Source organism: Apteryx rowi, unplaced genomic scaffold (assembly GCF_003343035.1).
Source record: "Apteryx rowi isolate R43461 unplaced genomic scaffold, aptRow1 scaffold_57, whole genome shotgun sequence".
Classification (NCBI taxonomy): Eukaryota; Metazoa; Chordata; class Aves; order Apterygiformes; family Apterygidae; genus Apteryx; species Apteryx rowi.
The window spans coordinates 2,037,925-2,054,160 of record NW_020450838.1 but is presented as its reverse complement, the minus strand read 5'-3'; the positions used below and the strand labels follow the sequence as shown (position 1 = coordinate 2,054,160).

The following is a 16,236-nucleotide window of genomic DNA, read 5'->3' as shown; positions in this document are numbered from 1 at the left end:
CCGGAAGGTTGTGCAGACGCTGGAGCAGACGGCCCGGGAGATCCTCACGCTGCTGCAGGGCGTTCACCAGGGCGCCGGCTTCCAGGACAGTAAGTCCGGCGGAGCCGCCTCGGGCCGCCTCGCTGCAGCACGCGGTAGCAGAGCGTGCCTCGTTCCCAGAGAGGGGAAAAGTAGTTTTGGGGGAGCGCTAGTCTTTGAGCATCTCCTTTCCTGGGAATAGCCCCCGCGGGACCCAGGGAACGTGGGCTTCGCCACGCTTTTCCAATTCCCAGTTGCCTGTAAACACTACTGAGGCGTTCTCCAGTGTGGATTCCTCAGAGGCTGCTGTGGAGGATGCACCTGGGAGCCTTCAAGCCAGATGAGTAGAAAAGCTGCTATTCAACCTCAGGCAACACCATTCCTCCCCCTTCTATTCCCCCCCCACCCCCCCAAAATCTACCATCTCAGTGTGGAGAAGTACGTTACTGCTTGTAACTTGTTCAGTTTCTGGGTTGGTGAATTGACTCATATGTTTCCCTCTAACTGGCAGGCGTGTAGATTCTTATATCTTGCTAATTGTAATATAACCTCATGGGCCTTTTTATCTGTACTCCCCTTCTCAACCCCTCTTCACCCTCCAAAAAGCCTGTGATGCTCTGGGAGGCGAGCAGGATAGTGTGTGAATCTTTAATTTGGTGTGTATTAGATTTACTGTGTGTGTGTGTGTGTGTGTGTGTGCATGCGTGTACATGTGTGTAAAAAGTTCTGCTTTGAGTTAATACCTGACTCCCAAAATATAAAGGAAAACTACAAAGGCTGGTAAAGCAAGAGAAGTCCTTGATGTATGCTTGAGTGACAACTGGAATCATGCTGTCATTTTTTAGGTTCAAGTTGTAGCTAGCCTGGTCCCTTACTTTGAGCCAAAAATTTTTAGGACGTTCAAGGTRATGTTTCTGAGCCAAACCATTTGCTCAAGAGCATGAAAATATAGCTACAGACTTGGATGTTGAATGTGCTTTCCTTGTCCCCCCTATTTATAGAGTTACTGCTAAAGCTACTGGAATAAGCAGGTTTCTCATTTAAGTATGTGATTTAAAAGCCATTCAGTCATGTCAATGAACTTCTGAGGAGAAACAACCATTCTGATTTTATGGAAACTCTTGAGAGGGACTTGGGGAGAGAAGAAATCTGGCAGGCCACCATCAGAAGGTGAATAAAAGAAAGAAAACCCTCATCAGTTCCTGTTTTATTCATCTGTAGTGTTGTCTGGTTGTTKTCAGCCTGGTGACACTCACCAGTACTTTTGCGCTTGAGCTGGAGGCCTGGGATTTCTCTAGTCTCCTGTTTGGTAACCACTAGRTATGTGTTTAGCAGTGTGCAACATCTGAGGCTCAGCCTCCACTGGCAAGTATAACTTCCAGCTGTTTAGGAAATCTGCCAGTGCTTAAAATTAGAGCTGCTAATTGGCTAATTTAGACAAACATGCTCTGGTTTTCCAAGCTGAGTAAAACCATGGACGTTGTGACAATCATTTTGCGTAGGTATCATCTTTAGGGGGTTGTTTTCCAGTATTGAATAGTAGAGACCTGAATCTGCTTCAGTGTATGTTGATTTCTTTTTTAATTCTAGGAGAGAACTGGTCCTGAATCTTGCAGAGTCCGGGAACAGACCTGTGGAATAGTTTCAGTACCAAAAAGAAGAATGCTCAGCTCGTAATTTTTGCAATTTCAAAGATGATGAATGCAGGCTGGGAATTAACATATGATAATAGGCCTGTCAGTCTGACATCAATTTCAAGCAAAATAACAAAAGTTGATAGAGGTTTTGTTTAATCAAGGTTRATAGCAGAGTAATTTAATACCAATTAACACAAGGATCTTTAAGGGGAAAACTAGCACTTGTCAGATGACGTGTATTTAGACTACACTTTTACCTGATGATGGTTGTAGTGCTGTAGTGTAGTGCGTGCACTTAAATGTCTGCTTGGCTTAATATGACATTTTGTCCTCTGACTTGGTACAATGTTTTCATTAAGAAACTAGAATGGTGCAAAACCCATATGATTCTTTTTTGATGGGTCAAAAAGGGATAACTGATGATTCTTAAAACTGTGAAAGAGGAGAATATTCATTGCAACACAGTTAAATTTGGCAGCATCAAGTTTTTTACACCCTTGTATTTATTTATTCCAAGATGTAAGAAAAACTATTGACACAGTTATTAAAAGTTCACAGGTGACAGAGGAGTAAATAATATTGGCACTGTATTTCCATGAATGGTTTAAACTGGTGCTGCTGCTGCCAAAAGAAATTGTATACCTTATTGTGCCTCCTCCCCTGTGGCAGCGTAAGTGGGATACCCCTGTCTTTCTATGGCAGCTTACTGTTCTATCCTTTGTGATTAATTCCTGCATCAATAATTGAGGTAGAGCAATGAGAAATCAGGSAGGCAACAGAGAGCCAGTGAAAATGGTTAAAGGATTTAGAACAGGCTGAGCTCTCCATCCCACCAAAGAGAAGGGTAAGGGACAGCTTGAGCTCTCTTAACAGAGCTACAAGATAGTTGGCAGCTCGATAGAGGGCATTTTGCTGTATCAGAGGGTAATATTTAAAAGATCATATTGCATAACGGCTTTCCTCTGTTCTCTAGGGGCTTAAAATACCTCTTGGCTAACCCTGTTTCCATTGACTTTTTCATCTAACTTCTTTTACTGCAGGGCAACCACTTACACACAGACAACAGCTATTTCATGGCGACTGCCTCTCTGCATGTGCCCAGTAATAGACTTTGCCCTTAGCTTGTGAAATACATTGTGTTAAGTTTAGCAAAACATCAGTGATGATGTGCAAGGAGGCACAAGGATAGCTTTGCCTTGGGAGTTTGTTTTGTGTCTGTGTGTCGTCAGGCACTGTCGTCTGCAACTTTATAGTAAAGATTGCTTTTCTGTCACAGGTTCCTTTGACAGGAGCCAAAGTGCAAATGTGCTCCTTATTCTGTCCCCAAATGCCACGCGACAGCTTACAGTTCGAGGACCGTGTTCAGAGGGCAGTTCTCAGTGAGCTTTCTAAATCTCTTTCACTCTTGCTACCATATGAAGCACTTTCACATTCTACTTTCTGAGACTTTCATTTTTAACCCCCTTTTTTTCTGATTGGGGGTGATGTTTGCTTAGTCAACACAAGTTTTTAGACAGATGCTTAAAAAGTGACTGCTGGTAGTTGTTTGATAAAAGTCATCCATGATGACTTTCAGATTATTTCAGTTATATGGATCTTGTTTAAATAACCATAGCTTCTACACTTCAAGGTGATGAAGATGCTGTTATGCTGACCGCCTGCCTTTCTTGGGTTGTGACCAGGATTTCTGAGAAGGCTGCAGTTAAAAAGCACTGATCTGATTAGTTCTGGCAAGCTGTGGTAGCGYGGGTGCAGCGTGGCTGTGATTCTTATTAGCGAACAGGAGGCGGCAGTGGGCGGTACGTGAGCAGGCGAGACCGCTTCTCTGCAGGAGCTGAACGTGAAACGAACAGGCAAAAACTCGGTTCTTTCGAACACATCGCTTGAAAGGGAGACTAACACACAGCTTCCTGGAGGGATGTTGCGCCTCATGTAACCTAACTCTGCCTGTTAAGAAAAAATATTATGAGGCTTTAAAACAGAGAAAGAAGAGTTACTTTTTGTTTGACTGCATGGGGTGTCTGGTGGTGCTGCTTTGTGTGTGTGCTTTCGTGGGGAGTGACCGCTGCGCACAGCGCCGTCCTATCGCTTGTGGTCCGGCCGCTGCTTTTGTCTCTTCTGAACTGCTGCATCAAAGCTGTCTCTAAAACATCCTGTTTCTCTCTTTGTAACACCTAAAACCCAGCTAGTCCTCCCTTTCTCTTTACTCCAGCCACGCAGCTAAACTCTAAACATCCTTTTTCATCAGCTTGGGCCCTGATCTCTGCTGTCTTCTTCCTTCTGTCAGTGCCGTACGTAACAGCCCTTTACCGCTCCAGAATGCTGCTGCGTGAGTGGCTTTGTAGCGTTTTGCTTTAATCATGTTGCTTCTCTTGGTGAGTCCTTCCCTTGCACCCTGTTATCTGTTACTGTAGTTCTCAACTGTTTTATGTTTACAGGTCCTTGAACATTTACCGCGGAAGGCATTTGCTCTGTATAGTGAGTCAAGGTCTACTAACACTCCACCTGCTTCTTGTAGTCACTTTTCACAACCCCTTAGACACCTGCAGACCGTAGCTTCAAAATCACTGCCCTGCTACACCAGATATACCCTATTTGACCTTACACTCAAGGCCTTTTGCAGCCTTTCTGCATCCCTACTTGTTGTTTCTCCTTCTTCTTTGCTGATCTGGAGCCCTGATCAGTGCATGTAGCAGTGATTCTTAAATAACACTGGGGCATGGTATCTCAAGTTCAAGGGTAAGGACCAGTGCCGATTAGACAGCCCAAAACCCCGGAGTATTTTTCATCTACCAGTGACTCGTGGTGTTACTGTGAATACCACTAAGACTGTATGTCAGTAAGTCAGTCTGGGACAAAAGGGAGCCAGGTGTTCAGAGGAGCATAGGTAGTGCCATCTGCATCAGAAAACTCTTAGCTTTGTTTACAAAATCCCATTGTTTGTCAAATACTGAATGTTGTGCTGCTTCTTTTTCAGTACCAAAGAAATGTCAGAAGGCTCGTGAACACTTTGGTACAGTAAGAACACAGCTGGCATCTCTGAAGACCAAGTTTCCTGCTGATCAGTACTACAGGTGTGCAGGACCACACACAGCCAGACACGGATTTGARATTTGCCGGGCCATAGGTGGCATAACTTTGGAAGAGTGATTTAAAGGTTTATGGGCCCAGTGTTCTAAAAACATGGGCCTTTCCGTTCCAAAAAGTAACCATTGGTTACAAAGTGTGACTTTTTATCAGCACACTTTGAAAATGTTTTTGCTCAAACTCTTTATTTTTAATTTTTCACTAAAAATGTCTAGTATTTAATTCTTTTCCTAGAAACTTAAAAAAATAAAATTAAACTTTAAGAAACTGGTGTTCTATTGGAGCAGCCCTTGTTTCTGAGAGCAGAGCATTCTTCTGTTCCATTAATTTCAATTAAGTTGTTAGGATTTCTGAAAACAGAGCCCTAGATCTGTCATCAGATGGCTGTTTGATACTGTGGATTCTAAATGAAGTTGTCATCTTTGTATTTTGCTTGCTGCCGGAAGGGGACAGTGTCTAGCAGGAACATTTCAAAGAATGAGAATCTTGTCAGCTGTAATCTGCTGGCAGGAGATGGGTGGGAAGGTGCTGATTGTCTTGTTTCGTGGGCCTGACAACCTGAAAAGCTTGGGGAACTGGCTATGTGTGTGTGAGATACAAGCAAATGCTAGTTTAACATAATATCCTAGGGGCTGAAGTTTTGGAGCACCAAGGAAATTATTTTAAGGGGAAAGCTGGTGTGGCTTTGATAAACCACAAAGACTGCAAGGTTCTATGTGTAAAGTAAAGGTGCAAAACGTAATGTGTACTGTAGATATTTAAAATGCTTTTGGCTTAAATCTCCAGTAGCAAATGTTACTTATTTTTACCTTGATTTGGTGTTTTCTTCAACAGATTTCATGAGCACTGGAGGTTTGTGCTACAGCGGCTGGTGTTTCTGGCAGCATTTGTTGTCTACTTGGAGACAGAAACGTTAGTGACCCGAGAAGCTGTTGCAGAAATACTTGGGAGTAAGTTAATTTTGTAACTCAAAGGAAAAAGCTTGCAAAGTCTTTAGATGTTGTCACTGCAAGGTGCAGGGAAATAGCAGAACTTTATCTCTTCCCAAGAAATAGTTTGTAAAATTTATCTAGTATTTGATTTCATTATATAATAATAACAAAAAATTGTTTATATCATGTTTTCTGATTTCCACCTTCTAAAACAAAAGTATTATCAGAGTTCTTCATGAATGAAGATTATTTATTCAAATTGCCTAAATCTTCCAAAAGAATAATACGAAGGTGACAGCTTATTTTTCTGACCTTTTTTTTTTTGCAGTGTTAAACAGGTGGGGAAAAGAGATCTAATTCTCATGTTGTAAGAAAACTGTCTTCTGAAAGCAAAGAATTTGAAAAAAATCAGTAAAATAATTTTTAAAAAGGATTTCAGACCTCTCTGCTGTATATTAATGGAAATTCAATTACTCTCTTGGATCAGTTATAACCTATTGTGTGTCCAATTGAGGATGTATCAGATGTTCAATCAAAACGCTGAGAAGAAACAGTAATTACATCACATACAGGAAAAGGCTGACTTTTATAATAGTATTTCATAAATTTGATATTTCAAATTAGCTACAGTAAACAAATRCAATTTCAACCTGCTGTTTTTGATCATGTACAGTATCAGTCTAGATTACTACTCTGTTTTTTTATCTTAGTTGAAGCTGATCGAGAGAGAGGCTTTCACCTGGACATAGAAGACTATCTTTCTGGTGTATTAACTCTTGCCAGTGAGCTGGTAAGGAAGCTGTTTGTGCATATATCTGGACGAATCTGACCTAAATAAACAGCAAGTAGTGCATTTCCTAATTTCCCCAAGTTGTTCCTGGAAGTTATAGTGTGTTGTGCTTGGGTCTTAACTTCTGGCAAACTGCCCTTGCCCCCCTGTGATGTTAGACTCTTTCCTCATTGATATTCTAAGATTTAAACCAGTCACTTCACTGAAAATCCAGGGCTCTGGTGAACAAAAAGATAGATCTGAGTATATTTAGCCTGACTGCCTGGGACAATACTGCTTCGTTTTGTAAAGTAACCGATGTGGATACTGATGTGATTTGGGTGGATTCCTCTGCTGATGTTCTCCTGTGCTGTCCTGTGCATCTTCCTCCTGTAGGCCAGACTGGCAGTGAACAGTGTCACAGCGGGGGACTATTCTCGCCCTCTCCGCATCTCAACTTTTATCAACGAGCTGGATTCTGGCTTCCGTCTCCTCAACCTGAAAAACGACTCCCTGAGGAAACGTTACGATGGCCTGAAGTACGATGTCAAGAAGATTGAGGAAGTGGTTTATGACTTGTCGATCAGAGGACTCAATAAGGAGGCAACAGGTGGTGTTGGTGGCGAGAAATGAAGGATGCTTGTTTTAATGGCATCATTGATTACCTCAGATGGTTGCCAATTCAGGAGGCATGTTAGCGAAGCCCTCCTGCAGTAGTTTAGAAGAACTGCAGCTGAAAGCTGCTCTCTATTTTCTTACAAAATGTGTAGTACGGGTGTTAGGTCTCAAAATGTTTTGTAAAATCATGCCTAGGTTAGGGCAGCAGGCTCTCTGTTTCTAGTGAAATTCCTCTGTCAAAACCCACRTTGCTGTTCTGTGCACAGCAGCAATAGCTGTCAGTAACTCTCATAAGCTGAAATTCTCATTAGTTCCATAGTGCTGCTTCACTGCTCTGGCAGTGATGTGCTTCAGCTGTTTCTGCTCACACACCTTTAAAGGTGTGTGCAAATACACGTGATATTTTAAGAAACACAGTGTGTAAATACCTATACATTTTCTTAAGACACTGATTATTTTTTGCCTTTTTTCTTAAATTTTCACCTACTTTAATAAGTTGAATGGAAGAGATTTGCGTAGCTGTTTATTACCCAGATCTTTTAAAATGGTTTCAGTTAATGTATCAAAACCCCCTTATTTGAGAAATTAATGAGCAAATTCCTGAGATTTTCTCCATTGGAACTGGCATATTGCACCCAGGCATGCATATATATATATATATATATAAAATATATATATATATTTATATACACACACACACCTCTCTCTCTCTCTTTCTTTCTTTTTTTTTTTTTTTTCCCTTTTTTTTACCCTTTGAATGAGAGTTCTGTTACCAGGGAGAGCAGGGTTTTCTCAAACATCTGCTTTCACTGGTTGGCATTTGTTTTACTGACATGAGTAAATGTTGAATTTCAGAATGATCATTTACCTTGAGAACTCTGTGTAACCAACTTCCAAATAGAGAAGTGTTAACTGATAAACTGCAGGTAGTGTTTGAGTTCTGAAAACCTAAATAGACCACAACTTCACCTGTTTCCTGGGATTAAAAAAAAAAGATAGTTCATGTAATAAAATGTTTGTATCTTCAGAAAATGGGAAACTTAGTTTTAGATAGTTTGCATGTAATATTTTTTCAAACACCAACAGACTCTTCCATTTGTGTAAATGGACAGATTCATACCTCCCAGTATGTTTGTTCTCGTGTCCTAAATGACTTTTTGTTTTTGAATTTTTCCATTCTTTTACCACTTTGTGGTTCCATAGGATTAAGAAGAAAAACTAACTTTGGGAGGAGGAATATTTCTAAAGGATGAATATGAACAATCAAAGTTATGTGGAGTTTGTTTGTGTTTCATTTTGTTGGCAAAGATTTCCCATTGTTTCAGTTAGTATTTTTTTTATTAGAAGAAAATGGTTTCTTGGTTACTTTGGCCAATAAAAACTGTTCTGTGTTTTTGGCCATTTGGTAACTCTGCCTGTCATGTGATTATTTGTTGTTGTTATTTGTTTCCCTTCTTGGGAGCCTAATCTGAAATACCATAATTCAAATTGAGTCCTCAACTGTATTTGAATTATTATAATATAATTCCTCACTTACAAGCTGTTAAATGGAGCATTCGTATCAGCTGGCAACTGGAGCATAAGTCAAGCTGCAAACAGATTTCGTAGAATTTTTTAAGATTATTTTTTAACTCTGGCTTATTTCACCAAGTTAAACAGGAGAGCTTTGGAAGAGAGTTTATTATTACCACATCCATGATGTGGCAAGGTTCATCTGCAGAGGTCTCCAGATAGCTGTTGCTCTCTTGACATCTGAGCAGCTCATACTATTTAATGTTTGTCCTTCGTATCTTCTGTCACATAACACAGGGAGATACTAATACCCTCTTTTCACAGCTGAAGGAAATGAGGGTATAACTGCCGGTGAGGCCAGCTTTAAAAGCAGCTCTTTGTTCTTACCCTATGCCACTGTTTGCTTCTTTTCACTCGTACCCTGTGGAGGTGGGAAGAAGGAGGGAACTTGAGCCGGTTTTACTGCTGAAGCCAGAGACTCGCAAAGCAACACTCAAAGGCTCCAAGACTTGGCCTTGCTGGCCAAGGTCACAAAGGAAATGTGTGGGAGAGGGGAATTAGACAGAGGTTTCCTGAGCATCCGTTTCACGTCTCAGGTTAGAGGGCTCCTGCCACGCAGGACTGGGAGGTCGGGCTGTCTGGCAGGGCAGGTCTCTGGTTGCAGGGGAGACGTCTGCTGAGGCTTTGGGCCAGCTTGTGTCCCAGGTGTTCTGGTTGCCCTGGGTCATGCGGCAGGTCTCCTTCCTGACATGGGATCCCGTGTGCCAAACACAGCTTTGCTGCAGATGTAGAAGTGTGGCTACTGTGGGTGGACCAACCGGAAGAGCAAGTTTCTTACTTGGGAGGTTCGCAAGTTGTGGCATCCTTCTGTCCAAGGCTCTGTGAAGAACAAGTGCCCAAGGATACGTTCCAGTATTGTGTTCCTGGATGATGTTTAGCAAAGACCTTCTTCTTTCCTGTTCCTAAGTTTTGGGACAGCCTAGCGTATTCCTCTGGAAAAGTATTATTTGCAAGAGAAAGGCTGCATACTGTGTTCCCAAGTCAGGTCTGGGGAAGGGAAAAGGGAGCACCAAACTTTCTGCCTAGGCTACAGCAGGGAAAGCTGGGAAAACACGTTTCTCTTTTTGCAGCTTCTGGACAGAAATGGCCTGTGGTACCTCATGGCCTCGGTTGTGGAACCGTATATTACTCTGTTTGGTCCTAAATCATAAGGTGTGTTTCTGTCCCAGAGCTGGAAGCAGAGGAAAGAAGGAAAGTCCCAGAAAGACTCAAGTAGGGGAAGCACGTGTCTCTTCTGACTTCTCCTTTGCAGGAATAGTTGAAGCAGGTTAGCCAGTGGGGAATGGGATGGGAGACAGGGCTCTAAAGACTGCAGAAGCTTTGTGGGGTGAGGGTTGCTCATAATGGGTCAGATGCATTTGAACCTCTGAAGAAATGACCCCTGCTTGGTATTGAATGATCTGTGCAGCGCACGCCGGTGGCTGGGAGCAGGGTGAGTCAGTGCAGGAGCACCGGAAAGTCTGACTCAATGGCCAGCATAGCTATTCTCTGAAGCACTTCAGCCTGAAGTGTGTGCCAGGAGCGCTCTTCTGGGTCATCTTTGTACTCGCTGTTTTTTTCCCCCCATCTTGACGTCATTTCTGTGCGTTTTCTTTGCTTCAGTAAAAAGGGCCCTTAAATAGTTGATTAACTGTTCTTTATTTATAGCACTGTATGTTCCACCGCTGCAGATCAGTGGAAGTGCTGACCTGAAACCATTGAGGAAATAGGGGTGAACAGAGCTCCATAGCACAGGATGCAGTGTAGACTTTGAGGCTTGTTGTTTAACTGGACTCTGTCTACTAGAATTGATAAACTGCAGCCCTACTCCAGCGAACTCTTTAAGCTGGCACTTGCTAAAGGGCATGTTATCACCTCCAGACTGCCCCTTTCTGGTGCCAGCACAAGCCTTTGTGCAGGAAACTGGATCAAAGAACTGATCTAGCTGAAATGATCTTTATTTTTCAGATGGGTTTGTTCCCAGTCTGGTTCATCGCACAGTGCCACACGCACCGTGCCAGTACATGGAGGGAGGCTCCTTCCTCTCCAGGCAGTGCCAGCTTAAAGTGTTCACTGAGCTGTAACACTACATGGTAAATTGCCTGATTTTCTTGCAATAGTTTAACTGCTTCCAGTGCTGTTAGGACTGCCAAGCATGTTCTTTCTGGGCAGATAACCTGCCTTCCTTTTACTGCAAGGTGATGACTCCTATGCTCTAGAGCATCACTCACACCTTTCAGCTGGGAAGGTCATTATGCACCAAGGCAATTAACAAGAGCAGGAAGTAAACATGGATGACTCCTGGGGTCTGCATGTGGCTGCTGATGCCCGTTACTCATCAGCAGTCCACCTTCCCTCATTAAAGTACTGTCTGTTGATGGATACTGCGGTGTAACAAGGTACTGAAGTGTAAGAGCTATTCAGAGAACTGACCATCCTGTTGAATTTATGGTGTGTCCGTAAGCAAGTGTTTGATTTTGAAAGGAATGATCCGGTTTACATTGTAGTATCTCCTGAACATGGGTCAGGCATGAATTATTTGAAGACAGGTGTCTCATTGCTGGCTTCTCTGCCTGTCTGTTCCTTGACACTCCAAACTGTTGCACTTCCGGCTTGTTCTGGTTAGCTGTCTTTGGAAGCCTGGAGGATTGTCCTGCCTGAGGGGAAAATGATTGTCCTAAAACCAATCCTTTCTTGAAACAAGGGGGAATCTGCTCCTTGTCTGAATTCTTGTTTACCTGTACAAACATCTAACCTGCTGCTTCTGTTGGGAAAATGAAAGAGCCTGTGAGCTCTGCAAGCRTGCTTCCTGCTCCCCAAAGCCTGCTGGCTCCTGTCCTGTTAGGGAGAGCTCTCTGGCCTTCTCTGGGACTGCACTGGGGCCTTGCACAACTCTCACAGGTTTCCATGAAGTCTGACCACCGCTGCCTGCTGAAGGCTTTACAGAGGCTGTGGAAAGGCTAAAGGGAAGAAAAAGCCTCAGATTTCAGCCACTGTGAAACAAYCTCAGGCTATAAAGGCCTTGTGCTCTTTGCAGTGTCTTGGTTACCCCAAGCATCAGTTATGGGAYCTGCTCTGTGAATTTTCTTGTGACATCCAGGCTTCCCTTTCTCACTTGCCAGCCCTCCCCTCTGTGCCTGGACAGTCCTTCAATGCTAGTCCTCCCAAGGACACTGACGTGGGCATGGGTGCTGCAAGGGATTTTCCCTGCACTAGGAGGGAATGGTTCAAAACCAACACCTGGTGCCCAACTGCCATTGAAAAATTATTCCTTTGCCTGCTCTTACACAGCCCACCTTTTCCTAGGAGAGAGCTGTCTTGCAATCTGGGTCTCTTCACCTTCAGTTGAGGACTTTTCTCMGAGATGCAAAGCCCAGGCTGGAGAAGATACCACTGGGGTGAGACTTGAGCTGGAGAATTGCAAATTATCTTTTGATTGGACTAGCTTTTGATTCCTTGTTAGGATTCTTCACTCCCTGTTGATGGAGACTCTTTGCGTCCCTATTGCTCAAGTTTTCCATTCATATTATAGAAAGGTTTCCGATATGGAACTACCTTCAACTTCCTGAGGGAGAAGTCTTGCTTTTTTTATTTAATGAGTGCCCTTGGGGCTTGCCAGAAGTTTTAAAACTGTGCAGTGTTACTCTCAAATCTTTGATTTCTTAATCACCTGTAGCTGTCTCCAATCAAATCCATATTCTGCAGCAGCATGTGTGAGAAACGGCACTGTTCTTTTGTCTGCCTGATCGGTATGACATTTAACTCAGCCATATTCTAATGTAGTGACAGAAGGTGACTCAAAGGTGATACTCGTGTGCGTGAGGATTTAGCCCGGGTAGTTTTGACAGTGCAAACCTGATCAAATTTGGCCCTAGACCCTGACTTATCAAAATGATCACCTCTAAGTGCCAATTCCGTATCTTTGTCCAGAATTGGATCTGAATTTTCTAGCCAAACCTAACATTCCTCTGGCACGCAAGTTGGATGCCTCTTCGCCCCACATGGGTGTACTCCTGGCACCCTCCTGCAGAGAGAATCCCATGGGGATGTAGCAAGCCTTTCTATCTGCCCTAGGGCCATCTCTCTCAATATCGCCGCAAAACTGCATGATCTGTAGGAAAGACTTTTTTTTTTTCCCCTCTAGTAAGTCACCAGTAGGACTGATCTTAAATTGCTGTTAAAGGTCATTTATGAATTTTGATAAATCAGTGGGGATAGTCTGACTCTCTCTTTTTTTTTCTCCCAACATGGTACTTCCAAACAGGGTATGTCCTGCTTCTGGCCTGCTTATACTAGCAGGATAAGATCAGTTGGAAGGATTCTTGAAAAGTAATTTTAGTATCATCATTTATGACTTCTGAGAGGCATAAAAATATTACAGAGAAGGCCAGTTTAGAACAAATACTTTCTTGGCCTGTAGATGACCCTGTTGCTGAGTATCACGAGTTATAACAGCATTGTGTCAGGTCTGTTAATCAGAAATGGAAAAATACAGCACAACTAATCTCCAGGGCTGCCAAATCAGATGTGTGCCTGTGATACCAAAAGACCTGACGCTTCCCAGGAGAGGGATCATCCAGATTCAGAAAGGTACCTGGGGATCGTGGAAACCTACTGCATTGCTCATTGGGCTGAGAAACACCCATCACCCTTCCTGTGCAGGCTCAGCCCGCAGCACGAGCTCTCGCAGGGCCAGAAACATTGTTCTGCGCTCGTGCTCCCTTTCAACACCTGTAATTTAAAAGCAGGCGAGCAGCTGAGTACACACCAGATACACAAAAGATAAATACCATTCAAAACATAACCTCTGTCCAGTTTGACAGGTTCCACAATCAGTCTGTTGCTTATCATAGCAGGCTGTCCAGGATCAAAGAGCTTGTCACGTTCCCTGACCGCAGGCTTTTTAGGACAGGGCTACAGCACCAAGTACACGTCCTGCTCGTAACTTAACACGGGGTGATTATTTATGGACCTGCTTTTCCAAGAGTTAGTCTGGTTCAGAGGAAATTGGCTGTGTTTACTAGGAACCTGGCTGGCAGGTGTTTCCTGTGATACCTAGAAAAACCCTGAGTCTGAAAAATTGAGTAGTTATACAAACACAAGATTGATATTAAAATTCAGACTGCTTACGTATAACGTAAGAGGCTTTTCTGCTCTAGCCTTTTTTAACAGCCAGGGTGACTCAAGGTACCTTGATTTAAAGATGTGACTGTTCAAACAGTTCATGGCTGGTTTTGATTGCTGTGGAGAAAATCACTGCACTGGAAAAATACTTGAAAACTTTCTGGAAGCTACTGCTTCCTGTGAAAGCCACTCATCAAAATTAAGCTATTAGGCTTACTGTACTTATGTCTTCTTGTAATATAAATGCTATTGGAGGTAATGAAGGGATGGTAGCTGCACCATTTTGGTCATGGAAGAGAAAATGTGCTGCAAGCTGTTGCTTTTTGTTTGTAATGTGAACGAGGCTTGAAGTCTGTTAGATGCAGACCTGTTACAAGAGTATCAGAGCATCTTTCTCCAGCAGCTGCTCTGCTTAGGCATCAATTTACTTGAAAAATAAACAAACAGCAAACTATAAAAGCAAAGCCATGTGCTATTCAGTGGCTGTTCAGTGCGTATTTTGGGGAAGAAATTGTTGCCTACCTCGAGTAGAAATAGCAGAAGGGAATTCCAGTTCACTTGAGGAAGTCGAGCTACTGCCCCGACAGGCACTTTGCCAGCTATTACTCACGACAGTGCTCAGCAGCGTGCTGCCACCCAAATTCATCTGGCTCCCTGCACTATTCAGCTCAAAAGGGCAAGTGCAAGTTTTCCTATGCTATTGGGGCAGAGGATTAAGGACAGTGCTTACCACTGGATTTCCCTTTTCTTTCGTTCCCATATCCAGGCATTTTTCTTTCTGTGATAGCCTTGACTTGAAGAATCTCATCGTCCCTTGAATAGTCCCCCAGAGGAAGGGTGTGTTGGTGTCTCAAGGGGCAGCAGAAAGCGCTGCGCAGGCCCAGCTCTCATCTGGGAGGACACAACCGCCTCCTCCTTTCCTCAGCTCTCCTAGGTCTGCAGAAAGGGCCCCGTGGCTGCAGGTGGTGAGGGTTGACAGCGCCAGAGAGATGAGCTTGCTGCTCTAAGGATGGGGAATAGGTGCACAGCCTCACATTTTCACTGAGTCACTGAAAATACTTCATTTTTAATATATTCTGTATTCCATAACCTTCAGAATCAGGCCACTGACTGCAGAATAAGTTAGGAAATGAATCAGAGCTATCTAAACGCCCATAAGACAGGGGTCTAATTCCATCAGAYGCTATTTCTGGGTGCAATGTTCTGATCTAAACAGGTCAGAACAACCCAATTTGTTAATCGTTCAGTGGGTAGCAGRAGTGCTTCCTCTCTGCTGACAGCAGGGCTCTTTGTAAGCCTCTTCCTGAGGACAAGGAAAGAGTGAACCTGCTTGCTATAATGTTCAGCGTGGCTAAGGACTTCACAAGGCTGCTCTGGAAAGCAGTACCTTATTAAAGAAGTGTGAAACTAATGACATCAGAGAGATRGAAAAATCTTACATTGTAAGTGCTAAGTTGGAGGCAAGAAAGGAGAAATCCATGCAAGGAAGCTCTCTGCTGTAAGTACAAGCAGAGTGCACTGTGCCATGAGAGCAGAGCTAAAAGGCATAGCTAAAAACAGAACACACTTCTATACATCTTGGGTACGTCTATGTAAAGTCTACAGATGATACAAAAAATGCAATTTCCTCAAGGACAAAATAAAACAGTAAAACATTAGACAGGGTGGATAAAGAGAAAATACAGCCTGTAAGCGCATGTTTCGCTGTTGGTTTCTGCCTCAGTGTCCAGAGTAGTGTAACAGGCAGCAGCAGCTGTGGTAGAAGGACAAAGAACTGGATATGGTTTGGAGGCCTGCTTGGGCATTGCGTCGGAGGTGACTTTACAAGACTAGAGTTACCTGCATGGAGGTAGCCCTTCTCTACCTTAATTTGTGGGTTTGTTAATGTTAGTTGACTTCTGGACAAATATATGTTTCCTTGCTTGGATATTCCTGTAAAATGAATGCCTGTAGCAGGAATATTTTGTTGACAGTAAATAATATTGATTGGCTTTGTCTTTGCTGTATGGATCTGAAAGAAAAACATTTATGGACTGCTCTCCGAGATCCCCTGTCCAAAATTCAGGCTCCTTTAATTTAGCCTCTGGAGTTATAATCTGGCCTTTGCTGTATAAGTTGCAGCATGACATTTTGCTGATCTTGTAATCACAAGGCCACAGTCGGTGGTAATGTCAGGCTGGAAAGGTTAAAACCTTCTCTTGCCTTTTTACCATTGTTCAGCTTCAAGCAATTTCCACGCTGAGGAACTGGGAGAGGGCAGGCCTTACAGGGGGTGCTTGGTGCCCCCGCTGCAGCCTTCGCTTCTGGCGTCTTGGGGACTGAACTGCCCCGTCAGGACTGCGTCCAAAGCCTAAGAGTTTGTGCCAGTCCGTTGTTGCCTAGTAATAATTAGAGAAGCACAGCTGTACCGTTCTCCCACTTTCATTAGCACTAGCTTCTGAATTTTTTTCAGGGGTCCAAAGAATGCACATAGGCACATAGCTCACCTGAATGCTATCCG

At 43.3% G+C, this 16,236-nt stretch overlaps 1 protein-coding gene across 1 annotated transcript; it reads left to right on the top strand.

The window, feature by feature from the left end:
• Position 1: 1 nt before the first annotated feature.
• Positions 2 to 8,553, top strand: TSN (translin; the record flags this gene model as incomplete). The annotated part of the gene is made up of 5 exons (XM_026082193.1): positions 2 to 89; positions 4,633 to 4,729; positions 5,577 to 5,692; positions 6,385 to 6,464; positions 6,840 to 8,553. Coding segments are annotated over 5 exons (618 nt in total), but the record flags the coding sequence as incomplete, so codon positions are not given.
• Between the last annotated feature and the right edge of the window lie 7,683 nt (positions 8,554 to 16,236).